The sequence below is a fragment of the Python bivittatus genome, unplaced genomic scaffold (genome assembly GCF_059951505.1).
Source record: "Python bivittatus isolate LINGU-HERP-01145 unplaced genomic scaffold, Pbiv_v1 ctg000800_np1212, whole genome shotgun sequence".
Taxonomy (NCBI): Eukaryota; Metazoa; Chordata; class Lepidosauria; order Squamata; family Pythonidae; genus Python; species Python bivittatus.
In genome coordinates, this window is record NW_028277105.1 from 734,226 (window position 1) to 759,214 (window position 24,989).

Genomic DNA, 24,989 nt, shown 5'->3' on the forward strand with positions numbered 1-24,989 from the left:
TCCACCACAGGGTGACTCTGGGCAGCTTACAATTAAAAACCAAGAGAATAAAATGATAAAAATATAAATATCCCCCCCCCATTAAATCACAAACAATAAATCTATAAAAAAAACATTACAGAAATCAAGAGGTTGGGGGAAGCGGTATCAATCATCCCCCCCAGCCAGGTCCAGGCCCCCAAGCCATCTGGCATAGCCATGTTTTTAGACCTTTTCGGAAGGCCAGGGGGGTGGGGGCAGCCCACCCTTCAGCTGGCAAACTGTTCTACAGGCAGGGGCCACAGCAGAAAAGGCCCTCTTCCAAATCCCGCCAGCCAGAACTCCTTGAGTGGTGGGGTCCGCAACATGCCCCTTCTGCCGGATCGAGACAGGCGGGCAGATATAACCGGGGTGAGACGGCTCCTCAGATAACCTGGTCCTGTGCCATGAAGGGCTTTAAAGATAATACCCAACGCCTTGAATTGGACCCGGAAGCAAACCGGCAAACAATGCAGCTCGCGTAACAGAGGTGGTACATGTGCCACCCTAGGGACGTTCAAGATTGTTTGTGCTGCTGCATTTTGTGCCAGCTTTAGCTTCCGGATACTCTTCAAGGGTAGCCCCGTGTACAGCGCATTGCAGTAATCCAAACAGGAGGTGACCAGGGCATGAGTGACCATGTGGAGTGCCTCCTGATCCCGGAAGGGGTGTAATTGACGCAGGACACGTTTCCTCCAGAATCCTCTGAAGCTGTCGTGTGACCACCTTTTCCACAAGCTTATCCAAAAAGGGAAGATGGGAAACTGGACTTGTCCAAAAAGGTGCAGAATTGTCCAAAAAGGTGGGATCCCGCAAGGCTTCCTTGAGGCAGAGATGGACCAGGGTCTCTTTAAAAGGCATCAGGAACACCCCCGCCTGCAAGGATGAATTGACCACCACTAGTACTCAATGTCACCTCCCTGGAGGCATTAACCAACCAGGAAGGACAAGGATCTAATGCACAGGAGGCCGCTCTAACAGCCCCAAGGATCCTGTCCACTTCCTCAGGTCCAACAGGATCAAACCATTCCCAGATAACCGGGATGGTCCACTCCCCAGACATCCCCACTGGACCTGCATCATCCTCAGCCTCTGACTGGGAATGGATCTGACTGATTTTGTCCCTCAGGTGTTCAGCAAATTCTTCTGCACAGCCCTGTAAATGGTCCTTTTATTGAATTTAATAGAAATATGGAATTTTTTAAAAAGGGAACACACAGAAAAATGCCCGCAGTTATGAGAGCACAAAGGAAAGAAATAACAAAAAACAAAACAAAACAATGCATATATTGAAAGATCCATATACGTATATAAACTTCTCCCTAACTGCTCTGGCAAACCACTTCCGAAACAATTGCCTTGAAAACTGCAAGGACTCGTCCAAGCAGTCACTGCAGGGTCAGTAATGACTGAGCGCAGACAAAAAAAAAAAACCTATTTTGATGAATGCTGCCATATTTCCTTATAAGCACCCATAATTATATTGACGTGAATCACTGGAGAATAGGAGGTCTAACTGTGAGAAAAGGGATACTACTTACTTTGTAGTTGCCCAGAGGATCACAGCGAGATCTATACTTTGATTTTTGTAGCCAGCTGCTCCTTTGTGTTCAGATCACGCCTCAGCAAAATAATATAGCACTTGGGGAAGAAGATGCAGCCCAACAGCCCAGCACTGGAGGCCAAGATGGAGAAGACCTGCACGGCCACCATGTATTTGCCCTTGGTGCTCAGGTAGGTGGGCACGAAGGAGACCCAAACGCTGCAGAAGACCAGCATGCTGAAGGTGATCAGCTTGGCTTCGTTGAAGGCTCCTGGCAGCCTCTGGGCTAGGAAAGCCACTGTGAAGCAGACAAGAGCCAGGAAGCCCATATAGCTGAGGGCAGAGTAAAACATGACCACAGGCCCTTCATTGCACTGCAGGACAATCTCTTCAGCGTGGGAGTGCTGGTCTGTGTCAGGGAAGGGAGGAAAGATCCCCAGCCACATGCAGCAAATCAGAACTTGGAAAGCAGAGCAAGCAACAACAAGGGCATTGGCCAAAGTCTTCCCAAGCCACCTCCTCATCCTGCTCCCTGGCTTCGTGGCCAAGAAGGCCAGCACCACGGTGATGGTTTTGGCCAAGAGGGAAGAGACAGCCACTGAGAAAACAATGCTGAAGGCTGCTTGTCGGAGAAGACAGGTGGCCTTCCTTGGCTGGCCAATGAAGAGGAAGGCGGTGAGAAATGACAGGAGGAGTGAAGTGAGAAGAATGTAGGAGAGATCCCGGTTGTTGGCTTTGACTATTGGAGTTTTGTGGTATTTCATGAAAATTCCTGACACAAAGGCTGTGATAGCTGACAGAAATAGAGCAAAGGAAGCCAGGATGATCCCCAAATATTCTTCATAGGACAAGAAGGTTATATCCTTTGGAAGACAGTGATCTTGGTGTTTGTTTGGATGCTGATCTTCCAAACATCTGGTGCAATGGGCTGCATCTGCAAAGAAGGGCAATATTTCCCTTATTTATCTGTGCATCGACAGCAGCCACATGGCCTGAAAAAAGCTGGGCTTGCTTTAATGCAGTGTTTTTCAAACATGGCAACTTTGAGACATGTGGACTTCCACTCCCAGAATTCCCCAGCCACCATGAAGTTGCCAAGGTTGAGAAACACTGCTGTAATTAGTCGCAGGCAGGTGCTGCGTTTCTGTTCCCATGCACGCCCCTGCTTCTCTTTGATACCAGTTGTAGAGTCCTAATAGTCATGTATAAAGTTCCTGTTCTTGGCAAGGAACAAAGGCTGCATGCAGATTGCTGACAGCCTGCCTCATAACACAAAGCCCACAACCGTTTTCCCACTTCCTTGACTGTTTATGTTAGGAAGCAAATTGTGAATTTCAAAAATGAAATAAAGAGGGGAAGCAAATTTTAAAATATCACTGAGTATATCCAGACATTTGGCATCTTCTGCAAGAGCCTGGTTTTCTTCCCGAGCCGCTCACCTTCCTGAGTGGAGATGGCTCCCTTCGCACAAGGAAGGCAATCGTAGCAGCAAACCGGCCGTCCTCTCTGAACCACCTTGAAGAATCCAGGACGGCATCTTTCCACACATCTGGAAGGAGGCAGGGTCTAAGCAGGAAATCAAGAAAAAATGTGTTCATTGCGCAGCAGTAGGAAGAGGGCTGATGCTGGTGGGTGGTAAAAATATAAGAGAGCAAATGCTTCCAGAAATATATTTATTTTATTAATTCAAATCTTGAAAACTGCCTCCTCCGTGAAATACGTTGCATTCTACAGTCTGGAAAGGAAAGGAAAGCTGAAGTAAGATCATTTCACTTAGTGGCAGCTTCACTTAACAACAAAGTTGCCATTCCCAATTGTGGTCACTTAATGAAGATCCCATGTAGTTGGGATCTTTATTGCTCTTCTGTCACATTTGGGATTATTCTAGTTCTCTGTCAGAAGCCTTGCAATCAATTAAATAGCTAATCAGCTTGCTTGCTTCGTTTCTGCCATTATGGAAAAGGGGGAGAGGGAAGAGAACCGTTGAGCGCAGGTGGACTGTTATCAGGTTCCCGGAGACAACCAAGGTCGTACCAGCCTGAGACCCAGGAAGAGCTGAGATCACCAGCAAGAAGGGGGATGGACTGGGAAAAGAGGGGCAGAAGTAATGGGAAAGAAAAAGGGGTTTGGCACACGCGGCTTTTAGTCTTGGCAATAACCTAGAACTGTAGACTGCTTCTAAATAAAGAATTCCTTTGCTTTGAAACCAGCCGGTGGTTCATCAGAGAATTTCTTTCCATGGGATTTGAGTCTAGCAGATTCTTACATTCTCACTCCTTCGTGTAATGCTGCTGATTGACTGCTGATGCTCTTTTATCATAATGTTGTGGTTTTAGGTGTTTTGTATTGCTAGCATATTTTTAGATACTTTTACAACATTATCCAGAGGCTATTCCTGATGGACATTTTTGCAATAAAATTGATGAATAAATAAACCAATACTCCTAGAAACATTTACTTTCTTAATTCAAATGTTGAAAACTGCCTCATCCATGAAATACATTGCACTGGACAGCAGCTCAAATGGCCATCTGGGCAGAGAAACTGGGAAGAGATCAGAAGATCTAGAGAACTTCAGAGAGAGCCTTAATGTAATTTCACTGTAGGAGAAAGGAAAGGGAGTGACATGGAGTGACTTCTCTTCCCCACCTGGCTGAACCATTTGGGCCACACCTTGGGCTCCTGGTCAATGTGGAATTGGGGCTCCAAGGAACCCTGCCTTGCTATGCTCCCAAATTTGACACTGACGACAGAATTATTAGGAAACTTCACCCAGTTCACAATGTCCAAATCAGCTGCTAGTTCACCATTCTCGTCCATATAGATTCCATCTAAGGAAGTGTTGTAAAACTGAGAGTCTTGTAAGAAAGGGTGAAGCTAGAATGACATAGAAGAGATCTGCATTTAGTAAAGTTGGACAGTGAACTTCTCTTGAGCAGTCCCACAAACTCCAAAATAGCTTGTTTTATTACCCTTGTTTACAGATGTTAAGAATTATACATTTTGAACTACAGTTTCCTATATTACAGAGTCAGTGGTCTCAGGTCTTCAGAAATGGGATCCATTCACGTCAAAGGCTTTTTGTGCGTCTAAAAATATCAAAGCCATTTGCTTTTCAGGATGTGCCTCATAGTATTCCAGAGTGTCCAGAATTACTCTCATGTTGTCTTTAATTTACTTCAATTGGTACAAATGGGCTTTGGCAAAAAATTTACCCAAGCCATTGAAAGAATATATCATAAGCAGACTGCAAAAATCATGATAAACGGAGATTTAACAGAACAGATAGACATAACAAAAGGGACGAGACAAGGCTGTCCACTATCGCCCCTGTTGTTTGTTTTAACATTAGAAGTGTTGAATAGGAATATAAGAGAAGAGAAAGAAATAAAAGGAATGAAAATCAAAAAGGAAGAGTACAAACTGCAAGCCTTTGCAGATGACCTAGTATTTATACTAGAGGACCCATTGGAAACAGCATCTAAATTAATTGAAAAGATAGAAGAATATGGAAAAGTAGCAGGTTTAAAAATAAATAAAGATAAAACAAAGATATTAACAAAGAATATGCTAGCAAAGCGAAAGAAAGAATTGGAAGAAGTTTTAGAAATACAGGTCACAAACAGGGTTAAATACCTAGGGGTATATATTACACCAAGATGTAGTACATTGAAGGAGGATAATTATGTTAAACTTAAACGACAGATTGCAACAGATTTGACAAAATGGGAGAATTTACAATTATCAATGATTGGGAGAATATCCACCATTAAGATGAATATATTGCCTAGGATATTATATTTATTCCAGACAATTCCAATTCATCCAGGGAAAGAGTTCTTTGATGATTTAAATAAAATTGTATTGAAATACATCTGGCAGGGTAAAAAAGCAAGAATAAAGCTTAAACTACTACAAGACGCAAGAGTAAGAGGTGGGTTTGCCTTGCCTAACTGGGAATTATATTATCAGGTGACAAATTTGATGTGGGTAAAGGATTGGATAACTTTAAGAATCAACAGATTATTGACCTTAGAGGGACATGACCTGTGGTTGGGCTGGCATGCTTTCCTATGGTATAAGGGAACGAAAACACAGGGCTATTTTAGAAGGCATTATATTCGAGAGGCATTGTTTTTAAACTGGGAGAAGACAAGAAGACAATATTATTTAAAAGTTCCACGATGGATATCCACTATCGAAGCCTTCTCTTATCCAATAACATATAAAAAGGAACAAACAGTTAGATATACTGAGATATTGAATGAAAAGGGTGAACTTAAAACTATGCAAGCGTTGGAAGAACAAGGTATAAAAATGAATTGGTTTTCATATTTGCAAATACAATCTAGATTTGATAAAGATTTTAAAGCAGAAGGTATCTATGATGAGCTGACTGTTCTAGATAAAATTTTGATGGGTACTGATGAAAAGGTGATTAAAAAACTTTATGGACATTTACTAGAATTTAAAATGGAGGAAGAACAGGTCAAAGAAACAATGATTGCATGGGGGAAAAATTTTGGACATGGAATTGATTTAGAGAAGTGGCAAAAACTATGGTCTCAAAACTATAAAATGACAATGTCAACTGCATATAAAGAAAACTTGTATAAGATGTTTTACAGGTGGCATTTACCCCCAGCGAGGATTGCGAGAATGTATAAGAACAAGTCCGATAAATGTTGGAAGTGTCATCAGATACCCGGTTCATATTACCATATGTGGTGGACATGCCCAGAAGCCAAAAGATATTGGATTAAAATCCACACATGGTTGGAAAAAATGACAAAACAACATATAGACTTTAAACCAGAGACATTTCTCCTGGGAATTATACCGGAAACATATAGTAAAGAACTGAAATATCTGATTGTAAATGTTTTGACAGCGGCTAGAATTGTATTTGCTAAGAATTGGAAGAATGAAAAAGTACCTATGCAGGAGGAAGTTATTAAGAAAATTATGGAATGTGCTGAGATGAGTAAATTGACATTTGAAATTAGAGAGCAAGAAGACAAACAATTTTATATGATATGGGATTTGTTTTATCAATGGTTGGACGAAAAGATATAGTAATGTAATAGATTAGGAAATTATATAATAGAAACTTGATAAATTGATATAAATTACTATATATATATATAATCAATGGATAAAAATGATACAAATCTTATAATGAAAGCTGGTGTTATAGATAGACTAGTAACAAATGAATAATAATTGATAACTGATAAATATATAAATATGTGTTGGATAGATAATATGAGACTGTATATAAATGGTGAGTGAAGACTATGAAAGGATGGCACAAATGATTGGTAACTGGCTGACACATGGTTTAAGATGGAAGATGGTTTTTATGTTTTTTACGCTCTTGTTTGTTTGTTTGTTGTAAAAAATTAAAAATTAAAAAAGAAAAAGAAATGGGATCCATGTGCTTCTACCAGCAAGTTTCAATAATCCGGTGTCTCTCTTCAGGGAGTAGAAGCTAGTCTCCCACCTGATACATGTTGGAGATGTTTGGGCCACAATGAACTCATTTTTTCAGCCGCCCCACACTTCCAAGCACATTTTCTCCCAGATGGAGGGAGTGGCTAATCTTCTGCCCTTCAAGAAGACACTTAAGAAATACTCTATACTGACTTGAGTTATTGAGAAATCAATCAATAAAGCCCCTCCCCATTAGAGCTGACATTTTCTGAGTTTCAAAAGATTCTGGGATTGCCTTTGCATTGCACACCTTCAGTGGGAATCCATGCAAAGAAAAAGGGGATACCTGCCACGGCTGCAGAATTTGAAATTCTGGTCTCCCTCCACCATCTTTCCTTCTCCTCTTGGATCGGGAAGAATAAGCTGCGTCTAAGGCCCGTGCCAGGACCCAGACAGTGTGGTAGATGTGGGAGTTGTCTAGGGACACGGTTCTTTCAACCTCTTCTTGGGGAAGAGTCCCCACCGCCTCTTTCTCGGTGCATCTTGTCCAGCCTTTAACAAAGGAGAAAGCCTTGGAGTAGGAGCAATGAAATGCTTTGTGTACAAAATGATGCAGAGAAGTTAAAAAAGAGAAGAAATCACCATATTTTATCTTTTTCTTTTTCTGGATAAGGAAAGAAAAAATACCATTAATGTCTTTTTGTGTTGTCACACCAAATGTCAAGTCAAATGTGAGGTCCCACAAAGCTGTTGTGACACAGATCTTCCCTGTCGGTGTTATAGATTCCACAGCATAGGATTTTATGTACAATATCAAAGTTTCAATTAATTTCTCTATTACCATTATTCCATCTAAGAAGAAACCAGGTTCTGATAAATAAACAAATACATTGACTTCTTTCCAATTCTGCACAGAGTCAGAAAAGATCGTCACATATTCTGTATTCATCCCTGATAAAGTTTGTGAGAAAACAACACAAATCCCGTTCCTGAAAAGCATTGGCACCAGTGTTCCTATGAAACGCTCCCCATTGTCAGTGTCTGGAGCAAAGAGACCCACTGATGTCCACTGGAAATGCAGGAGCAACTTCAGGATCCCCAAGTATTGGATGCCTTCTTTGGGGACCGTGGTGTAGAAGAAGGGGAACTGCGTTTTATCACCCAGAACATGGGAAACAAAAGAGTAACTGACCTGGCAAAGAGAAGAAGAAATTGGTGATTGGTTTAGTTTCAGGACAGTATTTGCTACCGTTTTGCTTCCAAACTCCTGTTCGTCTGAATGTTATTTTGGATCTTCTGATCTATTCTGTTAGCATCAGTTGCCTTATTTACATTAATGACTGTTAAGACTACTTTCAAGCCACTTGACTTCTGAAATTCTTTGGAAACCACCCAAGACTTTGAGCAATATGGTCCTTGCATAACCTAGAAGGCTCTCCTTGTACCATATTTTGCTGGATCCTCCATTAATGAGATGTGAGGAGAGTAATGAGAGATCAAAAACTGTCATGTGATGGATCTGTCATATCACCATCTGATCTTCCTCTGTCTCTAGCATTTGCTCGGAATTGACTGGATCTTCATTGGCATTTCTATCATATCATCTGTGATTTCCTTCACATTGTGCTTGTTTTTCAACAATACTCTTATTTTGGACTGTAAAAAAACACTAGATTGGTAACCCTTAATGCTGACTAGCCAGATTCGAGCTGATTAGATTTTTCCCATTATAAGTCTTTGAAGTGGAATTAAAGAAGAGACTCCCTCACCTGGGGCATTTTGTAGTTGCCCAACATGGTGGAAATCTGGACAGAGATGTCAGACTCACCCCCTTCAAGGATAGCTAAGAGGTTATTCTGTCTTCCTCCACACTTGTAGTTTGGGACGTTTGCTTGTCCGGGAGAGAGCAGATCTACCAACGCTTCAGATGTGATTCTTGCATCAAAATAATTGTCATGAATGTTGTAGCCCAGGGTGAGGTTGGGTAAGAGCCGGGGATCCTGGTTGATCTCATGGACGGCAAACAAGAAGGACAGGATTTTCCAGTACTTTGTGGTTGCTTTCCTGCAAATAGGCATACACGTGTATACATACATATGTAATAATTCACACAATCTTGTACTTAGGAAAGTCATGCGTTCAGTCCTTGATTCTTTGACTCTCTTAATTTCTCCAGAAGATACAAATCTTTCATTTCTAGAAGATGCTAAACCTCATCTGAGAGAGTTTGGTGTAGTTGTTAACGTCTTAGGCTAGAAACTGAGAGACCAACCATGAGTTCTAGTTCCACCTTAGGCACAAAGCCAGCTGAGTGATCTTGGGCCAGTCACTCTGTCTCTGCCCTAGGAAGGAGGCAATGGCAAACCACTTCTGAAATCTTGCCAAGGAAACTGCAGGGCTGGTCCTGGCAGTCGCCAGGAGTCAAGACTGACTTGAGGGCACAACAACAAGAACAAACAACCCTGTTCTAGATTTAGAGGCCCTTAATAGTTGGTGTGGTGGGAGAGTTGATTTGAAGTCTGTTCTAACCACTGGATTCTATTCTGGGGATGTCTAAATTATTTTTCCTGCCCTTTGTATTTTATACTCCTCAGCCTTAACCTAGAGGTTCTGTGCCTTTTTTTTTATTGCTGTCTTGGGGATGTTTTTGGTTTCATTGGAAGTCAGTTCTTAAGGGTTTTATTATATTTTCAGGCAATAAAAACATTCTAAAGCTCATTTGCAATCATGCCCACATATTAGTTGAGATGAATATTTTCTGTCTATCTTGAGTCTCTAACACCCCAGACATACATATCCGTATATCTCGCCACAGCGTCTCCAAGGACAACTTAGCATCTCATTCAGAGCAGATTTTCACCATAGATTTGGCTGCAGGGGCAGGGTGGGTTCCCCTGCTAGAGTTGGGTTGATGCAGTGGGTTCAAGGTTTATTTTCCCTTGTGGGCCAGAATCAGACTCAGTGTCAAGACAGGGAGAATCTTTGTACCTGATTAAAAAGCTCTGAATGGAGGCACATCTGCCTCATGGCTGTCAACATATAAAAGGCAGGAGTATTAGGAAAGGAGCAGGAGGAGGTTTTAGGCATTCTTGGAGTTATTTTTGTGTGGCAATACTGTGTGTATCCAGAAGGAAGAATTTGCAGTAGGAGACCCAACAGGAGCAGGCAGGACCTGAGAGCGTAACTCCTTCAGCCAGCTGGCTGGTCCTAGTTCTGCCCCGGGAGCAAGACAGAACAGGTCCAAGTGGGTTTCCTTCACAAATGGGGTCTTCCCTGAATTCCCTGCTGATTCAGCTGGTCCTCCCAGGATTGGCGGGAGATTCAGAGAAGAGGGATGGAGCACATCCAGTCCTATTCTGATGACTTAAAGACAACTGGAAGTTCGTTACTGAGGTTAAAGGATTAGCAAAATATCTTGAATTATGGAGACTGAGAAGGTGCAGGCAGAAACGACGTGGTGGGCATTGGGGGGGTGCCTTGATATTGATCCATCCCAAACCTCTGTCTCCAATGTCCCAGACAACAGCGATTGGTCAAAGGGACAGTTCTTCCTCACTCAGGGACACCTTCACCTTTTGGAGCAAGGAGTAGCCAGAGGGGGAGATGCTCCCTTACCAGGAAACTCTGTCAGTCGGAGGCTTCTTGAAAGTGAAGGGTACAAACATAGCGGTTGTTGCAGAAGCAATTCCAGTAATGAGGTAGTCCCCAGGCTTGAAATAATTCAATGGATCTGTCTCATCCCTTTCTAGAGTTAAGGGGCATTTAGTCTTCAGCTTCCCGCAGCCTCTCAGGGGAAACAGGAGCATCAGGAGAAAGAGCAGAACCATTGCAGAGTCAGGTGCCTCTGAAAGAATTAGAGGAGCCGTTCAAGGAGCTCTTGTGACAGCACAATTGCTTTTGTGGCTTTCCTACCAGAGATGGAGGTTAGAGCTTCGTAAGGAATTCAGCTGAAAGAGCTCAAGCTTTATAGCACAACGTTGGCTCTGCCCTAAATCTCATCCCAACCTCTCAGTAATACTAAAGGCGTTTTTGTCTCTTCGCTTCCAAGCTCTGATGCAAGGTATCACCTGTACTGCTCCTGAATCTGATGTTTGTGTCAGTGAACCCCAGAGTGAACTTCGGAAAGTTCCCTGGAAGGTGGATTGGAAGGCAATTAATAAATCAATGTGATTTTGATAATTATACCTCTGTCCTTTCCTCAAGCTTCTCCTGTGAGTTCATGAACAAGGGAACGGGAAAGAAAAATATCTTTGGAGAATCCTTTGATACAGTTCCAGAGCTGGTGGGAAGTTGCTGGGTCCAACTTTCCCCACTGAAACAGTTTTGTCAGAGCCATGATCCAAACTCACAACTTGCCTTTCCTCCAGGATGTCAAGGCAGAAACTCAAAACTGATAGGAGATAAGCAAGCACATAGTGTGGGCTAGTGTGTCCTGAAGAAGACTTCAGCTGTAAGAGATGACTGATAAATCAAACCAATATGTTTTTCTCCACCTCATTGTCAGTCCATATCCAGGCAGCTCTCTGGCTGCCCCCTCTGCCTGTCCTGATGGAGCTGCTAGAGACCGTTGGAGAAAGGTGGTCCTCCAATATCTGGCCAATGCCTTATAGGTGACAACCAGCCCCTTGAATTCCACCTGGAAGCCTATAGTGTAGCTCACAAAGGAAAGGTGTATCATGGACATACTTCAGTATATGTAGAATTGATCGCATCACTACAATCTGGACCAACTACAGGTTCTGGGTGTTCTTGAAGGGCAGCCCTAAGTAGAGCGCATTGGAGATACCCAACTGCACCCTGGGTCTGTCTGGGATAGTACAACCCAATCCAGATATAAAGACAGGAAATCACTGCATCCTGGCACCCTAAAACTCAAAGCTGTTCTGTCTTGCTAGGATTAAGCTGAAGCCAGGATGGGGTCTCCAGGGCATGGGGTGGACATGCACAACTGGGCGTCATGCACATACTGATAGTACCTCACTCAGCCTTCAGATGACTTTACCCAATGACTTCATCGACATGAGAAATCAGAGTGGGCGGAGTACTGAGCCCTGGGGCACCCCACAAAGAGGTGGATATGGGCTTGACCTCTCCCCAACTCAAGACCAAACTGAACCAATCTAGGACAAAGGAGGAGAACCAGTACCAGACTGTGGCCACAACACTGAGAGAAAGTCCTGAAGGATACCTTGATTAATGGTATGGAAAGCCATTGAGAGGTCAAGAGAAACAAGAATGCACACGTCACCTCCATCCCTCTCCTGCCAGAGATCAAACACAAGTGGGATCAATACTCTCTTAGTCCCATACTCAGGCCTGAGAAACAACCAAAAGGGATTCAGTTAATCAGTTTCCTCTGATGCTGTCTGAAGCTGCAATGGTTTCTTGAGAACGGGATGGACCACTGACTCTTTAAGCATCAACAGGACCATCCCCTCTCTCAAGAATGCATTCACCACCCCAGGAGCCCACCCACATGTCACTTTCTGGGAAGTCTCAGCTAACCAAGAGCAGCATAGGTCTACCACACAGGTGGCCAATCTCACAACCCCAAGAACTCTCTGCATACAGTCGAGCCAGAAAGGCAGGGAAAAAATCTAACAAATAAATAGGTAGGCAAACAGCTTTGTTCCCTTTCAGTCCTGAGAGAAGGTCGTGCTCTGCCTGAAAAGGCAGGTCTTCTCTCATCCAGTTTTGGATAAATATCCCCTGACACTTGACTCCTGCCCTTAACATTGTACGTCTTTCACCATGCTAGCCCTGTCCTTTTTGTATGTGCATGTCACACTGCATCCACCATCTTTCCTTTTTCCACTCCTCCTACGGATACGGCTGACTCCAATTGAGTTGCCGGTCTGCATCTTCCAACCGAAACCGTAACCCGAGACTCCTTTCAGCCTGTTGTCTTGTGCCACCTACTTCTTGGACCACATCCCATCCTGATTCTTGTGAGGATCAACTGCAGAAGTCACCACCTATCCCTCATAAGGCAAAGAAATAAACACCCAATTTCAGTTAGCCTCCTTTTTTTTTTTAATGGGATTTTTAAAAAATTAAACACACAGAAACAATGGACATAGTTATAAGAGCACAAAGAAAATAATGGACAAAAAAGAACAAAAAGAAAGTGTGCATATATTGACAAATCTACTTATTTATTTAGTTAGCTAGTTAGTTAGTTAGTTAGTTATATGTCAAATTTGTCACCATCCATCTCGTTGAAATGACTCTGGGTGGTCTACAAATCAATTATAAAAAGTTCTACATAAATATTTTAATGAACGGTTCCATATTTCCTTATAAGCATCTGTAATTATATTGATGTGAAATGCTGGAGCAAAGGAGGACTGAGTGTGTGAGAAAAGGGCAATTATTTGTCTTGGGGCTGCCCAGAGAATCACACTGAGATCTATGCTTTGATTTTGGTGGCTAGCTGCTCCTTTGTGTTCAGATCAGGCCTCACCAACATAATATAGCACTTGGGGAAGAAGATGCAGCCCAACAGCCCAGCACTGGAGGCCAAGATGGAGAAGACCTGCACGGCCACCATGTATTTGCCCTTGGTGCTCAGGTAGGTGGGCACGAAGGAGACCCAAACGCTGCAGAAGACCAGCATGCTGAAGGTGATCAGCTTGGCTTCGTTGAAGGAGCCCGGCAGCCTCCGGGCTAGGAAAGCCACTGTGAAGCAGACAAGAGCCAGGAAGCCCATATAGCCGAGGGCAGAGTAAAACATGACCACAGGCCCTTCATTGCACTGCAGGACAATCTCTTCAGCGTGGGAGTGCTGGTCTGTGTCAGGGAAGGGAGGAAAGATCCCCAGCCAGATGCAGCAGATCAGAGCTTGGACAGCAGAGCAACCAACAACAACGGCATTGGCCAAAGTCTTCCCGAGCCACCTCCTCATCCTGTTCCCTGGCTTCGTGGCCAAGAAGGCCAGCACCACGGTGATGGTTTTGGCCAAGAGGGAAGAGACAGCCACTGAGAAAACAATGCTGAAGGCTGCTTGTCGGAGAAGACAGGTGGCCTTCCTTGGCTGGCCAATGAAGAGGAAGGCAGTGAGAAATGACAGGAGGAGTGAAGTGAGGAGAATGTAGGAGAGATCCCGGTTGTTGGCTTTGACTATTGGAGTTTTATGGTATTTCTTGAATATTCCTGACACAAAGGCTGTGATTGCTGACAGAAATAGAGCAAAGGAAGCCAGGATGAACCCCAAATATTCTTGATAGGACAAGAAGATTATATCCTTTGGAAGACAGTGATCTTGGTGTTTGTTTGGATGCTGATCTTCCAAGCATCTTGTGCAATGGACCGCATCTGCCAAGGACAACATCTCCCTTATTCATCTCTAGCAATCTTTTAGTTGAACTAAAAGGAACTCACACAGAAAGATCAGAAGGCCCTCTGCTGCAGACCGTGGAGAAGCCTTTTTTTGACCATAGGAAATGCTGCGCTGGATAAAATAATGACACTGCTAAAAAAAATAATTGTATATATCGTTGAAACAGAGTTGGAATCACATATAAGGGGAGGTTACAGGGAGTGAAAAAGAGAAGAATTTATTGATATAAAATTGAATTAGCTCAGTAACTGTTCCCTCCTGATCCATCTTTAAAAATACCCTTTACACCATTTCATTAACAAGTAATGATCACCTGAGTTATATCCAAGGTTGTTTAAGAGGGTCAGAATGAATACTGGAGGGTTACCCATCCCTACGTTCTCACTTTGGCCTGAAGTTATCTATTCCTCAATTCTTCCAGTGGGCATCCAGACCCCATCAGAACCACCTAGCTGGGAGGGGCACGACAGGATATGCCGTTCTCTGCCAAGGCAGAATATCCCATTTTAATAACTTATCACCTTCTCTTAAAATACAAGAAATGGCCTCTTCTTCCCATTTCCCATCTCTTATCTATACAGGTAGTCCTTGACTTACGACCACAATTGTGACCGGAAGCTCTGTTTCTAAGCAAAGTGGTCATTAAGTGAGTCACACCTGGTTTTATGACATTTTTTGCCACAGTTGTTAAGGAGATCACCATGGTTATTAAGTGAATCATGTGGTCTTTAAGAAATTTGGCTTCCCCCATTGACTTTGCTTGTCAGTAGCCCCCCAGGAAGGTTGCAAATGGCAATCACGTGGCCTTGGGATGTTGCAACCAATGTAAACACATGTAGGTTGCCCAGTGCTCAAATTCTGATCACATGACTGTGGGGATGCTGCGATGGTTCTAAGTGCAAGGACCAGTCTTAAATCACTTTTTTCAGCACCATTGTGACTTCAAACGGTAATTAAAGGTATGATTGTAAGTTGAGGACTACCTGTAAAAAAATCCTTAAAACCTTGTCATTTCAGTCCTGATCAGCAAAAGTCCATTAAGAATTACCAGAGACTACATATTGTAACCTTGATCAAATAAACCAACTTTATATTCCTTCCTTTTACTTTTAATAATTGCGATCCTTAGTTCCTTCAAATAATGTCCTAGAACTTGGACAAAGTTCAAGAACAAATGTAAGGGTTCTTCCCCTTTAATTGTAATCTTTAGTTCCTTCTAGTTCCCTCTAGTGCCTTACCTTCAAAGTCCCATCCTATCCTGTTTTTTCTAAAAAAAAAAAAAATTAAAACAAATATTTCCCATGAGAAGGATTCTTATAATTAAATCCAAAATCATCTTTCAAATTTATCTGGAGCCTTAGGCCATTTGTAACTTTCTAAAAAATCAAAAATGTAATCACCCTTTCATTGTTTATTCCAGAAAAAGAAAAGTAAGTCCTTAAGCTTGTTTTCAAAACTTCTTTTGCTAAGGATTAAAGGAAACTCAGCCGGTGCTGCAAAACATGTTGATCCAAAGTTTTTAATAGTTGAAGAGAAGTTAACAAGCAATTTCCAAAGAAAGTGATTAGAAAAGAAAGTATGCAAACCCAGAGTCCTTAAAGGCACCAACCGTAGTTTGAGCAAGATATGTATTCCCTCATCTCCCAGAGCTCTAAGCCTCCCAGACAACACTGTCTTGCAGTTTCCTTGTGAGGAACAACGGTCTGGAGCACTTGTGGGCAATCTCAAATACTCTCCTTGTCCAGAGAAGAATTACAAAAAGCCGGCGTACCCACCAGCTCTTCATTCCGTCATGGTCGTCAGCTCCATCTTCAGTTCTCCATTTCCTCCCTGGAAGTCCTGGTTCCACAGAATTTTGAAACAGATGTAGGGAAGCTCCTCCAGAATAAGTCATGGCTATTGCTAAGGAACTGACTGACCAGTTTAAAAAGCTTGGGATCCCTTAGGAGACTTTCGCTGCTTCAGCCCAAACTTCCAACCCACTTTGCTGGAGCATCTTTCACCCATGGGGCTCTCTGGGGTGAAAATGTCTCAGAATCTGATTTAGACTTTCACAAAATCCCTGTGTTTGTGGATGATATGCCCACAAACACAGGGATGAAGTGAAGGATTAAATCAGACTCTGAAAAACAGGGTAAAGGAATATGCTCAGGATCAGCTAAAGCATCGGGATCTGTGGCTTCCCTATATTCTCTTTGCCTAGAGGGAGCGGATGTAAACATCCATAGGATTAGGCTCTTCTAATTTGGTCTCGGGAAGGAAACCAAGGGGAAGTGTTGATGTACTGAAGGGAGCCTAGATTAATTATATCCAAGGCCCAAAGAACCTAGCTGACCATATTCACACACAATGAGGGATGTAACTGTGTAACTAAGTTTGACAGTTGTCCTGTGCCCAAGAAGAGATGACCAACAACCGCAGTTAAAAGTGGGGCCCTAGATTTACATGGGGAAATATACTGATCTACTCTAGACTAGGGTGCAGGCTGTTGGGAGAGGTGTCCTGAGGAAACTCTAAAGTGAAAATAGCCTTTGCTCCATTCCAAGGCTCTTCTATTTCACTGAAACGGCTTTCAGCTGTAATAGAGCACCTGCAACCATTCAGAGATGTGCAGAGGCCAGAGAAGGTGTTATTCAACATATCTGGACAATGCCATTTTTACAGAACTACTTTAGAAGACCACGGCAGCATTGAAAGCCTCCTTTCTTCCAGGCTAGGGGATGGGGAAGCAGCTCTTTCATGAGTCTGTGGAAGCGTGCATGTGTCCATCAGCCCAGAGAAATTTGTGACTGCTTGAATGAGTTTCAGGCACATGTTGCATTCATGCTCCACTACACTCTGTGGGTCCTTTGAAGCTTCTCTTTGGAGACAGTTGCTGAGCCCCAATATCAGTCTGAAACAAGAGTTTGTGTACCCCTAAAGGGGTAACAGTTGCAGGTAGATTGCTGATATGCTGCATGTCACATAAAGCCCCAGACCATCTTCCCACATCATTTCTTGAAATCAATTGAAATCAATTGTGAATGCATAAAATACCTTAGCAACTGATTGGCATCTTCTGCAACAGCCTGTTTTCTTTCTGAAAGCACTCACCTTCCTGAGTGGAGATGGCTCCTTTCGCACAAGGAAGGCAATCGTAGCAGCAAACAGGTCGTCCTCCCTGAACCACCTTGAAGAATCCAGGATGGCATCTTTCCACACATCTGGAAGGAGGCAGGGTCTAAGCAGCAAATCAAGAAAAAGGTGCTCATTTACCAACACTAGGAAGAGGGCTATTGCTGGTGGGTGGTAAACATGGAACCGAACATATACTTCCAGAAATATATTTATTTCCTTCGTTCAAGTCTTGAAAAATGCCCTATCCATGAAATTCATTGCATTGTATAGTCTGTAAAGCTAAGGAAAGCTGAAGTAAGAATATAAGCCCAGTCATAGTTTCCCTTAGCGACCCCTTCGCTGAACAACCCAGTTGCCAATCCCAATTGTGGTCACTCAGTGAGGACTACCTGTAGTTGAGATCTTTATTGCTCTTCTGTCACATATGAGATTACTCTAGTTCTCACTCCTTTGTGTAATGCTGCTGATTTACTGCTGATGCTCTTGTATCATAAAGTTGTGGTTTTAGATATTTTGTATCGCTAGCATATTTTTAGATATTTTTAGAAGATTGTGCAGTGGGCTATTCCTGATGGACAGTTTTACAATACAATTGATTAATAAATAAACCAATACTTCTAGTAACTTGTTTACTTTCCTAATTCAAATGTTGAAAACTGCTTCATCCATGAAATACATTGCACTATACAGTAACTCAAATGGCCATCTGGACAGCAAAACTCAGAAGAGATCAGAAGATCTAGAGAACTTCAGAGAGAGTCTTAACATTATTATCTTGCAGTAGAAAGGAAAGGGAGTGACATGGAATGACTTCTCTTCCCTACCTGGTTGAGGCTTTTGGGCCACAATATGGCCTCCTGGTCAATGTTGAGTTGGGGCTCCGAGGAACCCTGCCTTGATATGCTCCCAAATTTCACACTGATGACAGAGTTATTAGGAAACATCACCCAACTCACAATGTCCAAATCAGCTGCTAGTTCACCATTCTCGTCCAAATAGATTCCATCTAAGGAAGTGTTGTAAAACTGAGAGTCTTCCAAGAAAGGGTGAAGCTAGAATGACAGAGAAGAGATCTGCATTTAGTAAAGATGGACGATGAACCTCTCTGGAACAGGCCCACAAATCCCCAAATAGTTTTTTTTTTAATTAACCTTGCTTATTGATAATAAGAATTAGATATTTGGAACTAGAGTATCCTATATTACAGAATCAAGGGTCTCAGGTCTGAAGAAAAGGGATCCATGTTCTTCTCCCTGCAAGTGTCGATAATCCTGCGTCTCTCTTTGGGGAGTGGATGCTACTCGCCCACCTGACACATGTTGGAAAGGTTTGGGGCACAGTGAATTCATTCTTTCAGCCACCCCACATTTCTGAACACATTTTTTTCCCAGATGGAGGAGTAACTAACCTTCTGCCCTTCAAGAAAACACTTAAGATTGTTTTAAAACATAAGGTGAATGGATGCTAATGATGGCAGGCCTGACGTAAGATGGATTTTTCATTCCGGGCATTACTGCAATGTCTACTATATCTCTTGGATATTTATCTATGATTCTCTGAATCACTCTAAATTGCCTTGAGCCCTATGTTGCAGATTGTATTTCGAGAAATCAATAAGTAAAGCTCCTCCCCATTAGAGCTGACAATTTCTGAGTTTCTTGAGATTCTGGAACTGCCTTTGCATTGCAGTGCAAAGGGAGAATCCACGCAATGGAAAAGGAGATACCTGCCACGGTTGCAGAATTTGAAATTCTGGTCCCCCTCCACCATCTTTCCTTCTCCTCTTTAATCGGGAAGAATGAGCTGCATCTAAGGCCCGTGCCAGGGCCCAGACAGTCTGGTAGATTTGGGAGCTGTCTAGGGACACGATTCTTTCAACCACTTCTTGGGGAACGGTCCCCAACACCTTTTTCTCAGTGCATCTTGTCCAGCCTCTCACAGAGGAGGCAGCCTTGGCGTATGAGCAGTGAAATGCTTTGTGTACAGAACGATAGAGAGAAATTAAAAGGGAGAGGAAATCACCATATATTATCATTTTTTTTTTCTGGATAAGGAAAGAAAAAATACCACTAATGTCTTTTTGTGTTGTCATGCCAAATGTCAAGTCAAATGTGAGATCCCACAAAGCTGTTGTGACACAGATCTTCCCTGTGGGTGTTGTAGATTCCACAGCATAGGATTTTATGTACAATGTCAAGTGTTCCATTACTACCTCTATTAGCCTTATTCCCCGTATGAAGAAACCAGCTTCTGAAAAATAAACAAATACATTGACTTCTTTCCACTTCCGCACTGAGGCAAAATTCATCTCCAGATCTTCTGTATTCATCCCTGATAAGGTTTGTGAGAAAACAACACAAATCCCATTCCTGAAAAGCATCGGTACCAATGTTCCTATGAAATGCTCCCCATTGTCAGTATCCGGAGCAAAGAGACCCACTGATGTCCATTGGAAATGCAGGAGCAATTTGAGGATCCCCAAGTATTGGACGCCTTCTTTGGGGACCATGGTGTAGAAGAAGGGGAACTGCGTTTTATCACCCAGAACGTGGGAAACAAAAGAATAGCTGACCTGGCAAAGAGAAGAAGAACTTGGTGATTGGTTCAGTTTCAGGACAATATTTGCTACTGTTCTGCTTCCAGATGCCTATTAGCCTGAATGTCCTTTCAGAGCTTCTCATCTCTCCTTTTTAGCAAAGGTTGCCCTATTTTCATTAAGGACTGTTAACACTCTTTGCAAGCCTCTCGACTCCTAAAATCTCCTGGCAATTACCCAAGCCTTTGAGCAACATGATTCATGGGGACCCTAGAGTGGTCTCCTTACATCACATTTTCCTGAATCCTCAATGAAAGAAATGTGATCACCAAAGATCGAAAACTGTCTTATGATGTAGTGAGATGGGAGGTGACAAATTTGAAATATAAATAAAATAAACAAAAATCTGTCAGGACTATGGCAGGACCCTGGTTTTCTGCCTCTTTGAACACTGGGAGACAACAGGATCAGCCAACTTGCTCACAATCGCAACAGAGCCTTTTGAAGGATGCTAAGTTTGCAAACCTCACTTTCTAATCCCTTTCAGAAATTATCTATTAACCATCGTAAAGCTATTAGAGACCTTTGGAATGACAGGTTTGAAAAGTATTCATTCCGTGAGTCATCTTCAACGGTGAACAAAAGAAAAAAATAATCACAGGCTTAAGAATTTAAAGAATTTGAAATGAACAGCGAAAAGCCAAATAAGAGTTTGGTCTCAGAAAGTTGTAGATGTGAAGGGTCCATATAAATTTGGAATACTGACTTTAACTATAAGACTTTGGGATTAACTATAAAAAATGAGCAGCTTCTCATAGGTAACACACTTATTTTGGCTATCCTGCCTATTGTAAGGGATAACAAAGATAAGTGATGATTTTAGAAATTGGACACTAGAGGGGACTAAAGATTAGAAGCAGAATAAAAAAAATTGAGACAGTTCTTGATGTCATTTAATATTGGCACTTAAAAGATAACACAAAATGTTGTAACATTGGAAATATTAAAGGAGATCTTTGAACCAGAAATTAGTGACTACAATATCAACACTGTTGGTAATGATGTCTGCTTCTATGGATAGACTATGTCTAAAAATTGTTAATGAAGGAATGACAGATGTGGGGCAAATTTTATCTGACAAGATGGAAAAAGTACCAGAAGTGGAAATTGACAGTCCAAGAGAATGATTTGGAAAGGATGAATTGCTGGATATACAAAGGAAACTGCCTGAAGTTTTAAATTAAAACTTTAAATTAAATTAAAAGGGAAATACAAATAATTAACCAAGAGAATGAGAGGGAAAATGTTTTTATTGGATCTACAAAAGAGTCTTGTTAAAGCCTTGAAGAAATCTGTGTGATGGGATATAGAAAAATTGAAGATAAATTAAATCCTATGACAATCTTTGATTGAATTAAAGATGAAGAGTGTTAGAAGTAAAAGGAAGGAATATAAAGTTGTTTTATTTAATCAAAGTTAAAATAAAACTTTTTTTGCAAAGTTCTGGCAATGCTTTATGGACTTTTTGCTGATTCCACAATTGAAAAATTGATCTTTTATGATTTGCTTATGGATAAAGGTTGAGATATGGGATGAAGAGATATTTGTTTAACCTTACAGAGGACGAAGGGTTATTATATTTGTTTATACTTGTTGCGATGAAGGCCGGAAGTCACTTCTTTATCTCTCTCTCTCTCCCTCTCTCTCTCTCTCTTTTTGCATAATTATATTCTTCCTTTTTTAAAGTTTAGTTTGCATTAGCTTTTACTGTTGCAATTAAAATTTTTCATAAAGTTATATTAAAAAAGAAATTCTAATGAGAAAAACGATAATTATTGGTGCAGCAAAGATCCTTTGGCTGGGCTTTAAGCCACCTTCCTCCCATGGTGGATGGAGAACTGCCAGCTAATTCGATTGTTCCCCTTGTAAGTCTTTGAAGTGGAATTAAAGAAGAGACTCCCTCACCTGGGGCATTTTGTAGTTGCCCAACATGGTGGAAATCTGGACGGACATGTCAGATTTGGTCCCCTCAAGGATAGCTAGGAGGTTATTCTGTCTTCCTCCACACTTGTAGTTTGGGACATTTGCCTGTCCGGGAGAGAGCAGATCTACCAAAGCTTCAGACGTGATTCGTGCATCAAAATAATTGTCATGAACGTTGTAGCCCAGGTTGAGGTTGGGTAAGAGCCGGGGATCCTGGTTGATCTCATGGACGGCAAACAAGAAGGACAGGATTTTCCAGTACTGTTTAGTTGCTTTCCTGCAAATAGACACACATGTATATTCATACATATATGATCAATCACATGAGATAATATTACATCAAAAGAAAATCATGCATTCAGCATTGGTTTCATTCATTCTGTTTGTTCCTTTAGAAATCAGAAAACTTTAATTTTTGGAAGATGCTGAAACTAATGTTAGATTTAGAGTCACGTAATAGTTGGTGTGGTGGGAGAGTTTATTTCAAGTCTGTCCTATCCTCTGTATTCTATTCTGGGGATGTCTAAATTATTTTATCTCCCCTTTATTCTCCTCAGCCTTACCCTAGACGTTCTGTACCTTTTTTATATATCACTGTTTTGGGGATGTTTTTCCTTTCATTACAAGTCAATTCTTAAGAGTTTTATTATATATTCAGCAATGAAAGCATTGTAAAGCATTGTAAAGCTCATTCGCAATCATGCCCCTGTATTCCTGGTTTATATTCCTTGATATTTATGTTTCCTGTTCCTTCAATACTTCTAAGACACTAGACATACACATCTGTTTATGTTCCCAGCATGGTTTAGCATCTCTCAGGAGAACTGAGCATCTCACAGAGTGCAGAATTTCACCATCGATTGATCTGCTGTGGCAGGATGACTTGGGCTGGTACAGCTGGGATGAGGCAAAGATCTCAAGGTTAAAGGATTTTTTTCTTCTTCTTCTGTGTGCTGAAATCAATCTTAGTGTCATGCAGACACTGAAAACCTTCATACCTGATAAAACCCCTGCATGGAGGCACACCTGCCTTACAGGTGTCAACATTGATAAAGGGCAAGAACATTAGGAAATGGAACAGGAAGAGAGTGTTGGGCATTGCTGGGGTAGTTTCTGTATGTGATGGTCTGGCGATGCTGTGTGTATCAAGGAGGAAGAATGTGCAGTTGGAGATGTGGCAGGAGCCAGCAGGAGCTGAGGGAGCAACCCCTGGGCCATCTTGCATTATGGAGGTTTAGAAGCTGCAGGCAGAAAAGATATGGGGGGCATCGGGGGGTGCCTTATTATGGATTCAGGTCAAATCTCTGTCTCCAATGGCCCAGACAACTCAGATTGATTGAAAAGGACAGTCTTTCCTCATGTGGAGACACCTACAATTTTGGGAACCAGCAGTAGCCAGATGGGGAGACGTTCTCTTACCAGGTGACTATGTCAGTCGGAGGCTTCTTGAAAGTGAAGGGTCCAAATGTAACGATTGTTGCAGAAGCAATTCCAGTAATGAGGTAGTCCCCAGGCTTGAAATAATTCAATGGATAGGTCACATCCCTTTCTAAAGTTAAGGAGCATTTCGCCTTCAGCTTCCCACAGCCTCTCAGAGGCAACAGGAGCATCAGGAGAAAGAGCAGAAGCGTTTCCGGCATGACTGGCAGAGTCAGGAGGCTCTCAAAGAATTAGAGCAGCCGTGGAAGGAGCCAAAGTGCTCTTGTGATATCACAACTGGTTTCGTGGCTTTCCTTCCACAGATGGAGGCTGGAGCCCCATGAGAAATTGAGCTGAAAAGGCCCAGGCTTTTCAGCAGAGCATTGCCCCTGCCCTGCATCCATTGCAACCTCTCAGAGACACTGAAGGCTTTTAAGTCCCTCAGCTTCACAGTTCTCATGAAACAGTTCACCTCCATTGCTCTTGAAAGTGATGTTTATGTCAACTCAGCGGTGAACTTTGGAAAATTCCCTGGAGGTCTGATTGGAGACAATCAATAAATCAATGTGATTTGGATAATTATAAGGAAAAGAAATATCACCTCTGTTCTCTCCTCAGGTTTTTCCTGTGATTTCATGAAGAAGGGAAGAGGAAAGAAAAACATTTTTGGAGAACCCTTTGATACAGTTCCAGAGCTGGTTGGAAGCTGCTGGGTCCACTTTCCCCAGTGAAACAGTTTTGGTCAGAGCCATGATTAAAAATTACAGCTTGCCTTTCCTCCAGGATCTCAAGGCAGCAACTCAAAACTGATAGGAGGTAAACAAGCACATAGTGTGGGCTAGTGTGTCCTCAAGGAGGCGTCAGTTGTAAGACATGACTGATAAAGTTGCAAATGGTAGTCATGTGATTGCAGAGTTCTTGGCAACCAATCGTAAGTGTGAACAGTTTGCCAAGCATCCAGATTGTTGTCATGTGACCGCGAGGGTGCTGCAACAGCCATAACTTCGTGGACTGGTCATAAGTCCCTTAGTTCAGCACCATTGTGACTTTGAACGGTCGCTGAACAAATGGTCTTAAGTCAAGAAGACCATGCTTTGCCATCCCTATCACTACAAGGTAAGTCCTAATATAGGCTCTTGGTTCTGCTCAGTTGCCTTTACACTTTGTCTTCCTCCAGCAGCACTCAAGGTGTCTCATGTTCCAAGCTGCCATGAGGGTCTCTGTCAAACCACATGCCAAAGCTTCAGGAAAAACCGCAAGCTCCCTCTGAAACTGCACTAGGTCCATCGGGCACCTGGGCCAGGCTCCTTGAATAGGCCCTGCCTCCGTGCAATGAGGGACCACTGCGGAGAACCCTAGGAGCAAAAGGGAGTGGTCTGTCCATGGCAGGAGACGGATGATGACATCCCCCATAACCAAATCACGACACTGTTCCCCAAGACAAACACCAGATCCAGTGTGTGACTTCCCATGTGAGTTGGGCTGTCTATAAGTCAGGCCAGGTCCAGGGCTGCTATTGCAGCCAATAACTCCCATGCGACCTCAGACCCCGGGCCCAGAAAAGGGAGCTTGAAGTCCCCAGAACCAGAAGTCTGAGGAAT

The 24,989-nt window shown here is 42.5% G+C and overlaps 1 protein-coding gene across 1 annotated transcript; it reads right to left on the minus strand.

The window, feature by feature from the left end:
- Positions 1-1,590: 1,590 nt before the first annotated feature.
- On the minus strand, positions 1,591-23,609 carry LOC148214079 (vomeronasal type-2 receptor 26-like). The gene is made up of 10 exons (XM_088128633.1): positions 23,389-23,609; positions 21,952-22,246; positions 19,837-20,022; positions 18,407-18,502; positions 12,914-12,969; positions 12,183-12,310; positions 10,610-10,778; positions 8,764-9,058; positions 3,001-3,127; positions 1,591-2,495 (listed from the first exon to the last, which is right to left on the minus strand). The coding sequence occupies exons 1-10, from the start codon at positions 23,607-23,609 to the stop codon at positions 1,591-1,593; spliced, it is 2,478 nt and encodes an 825-aa protein (XP_087984759.1).
- Positions 23,610-24,989: the final 1,380 nt, after the last annotated feature.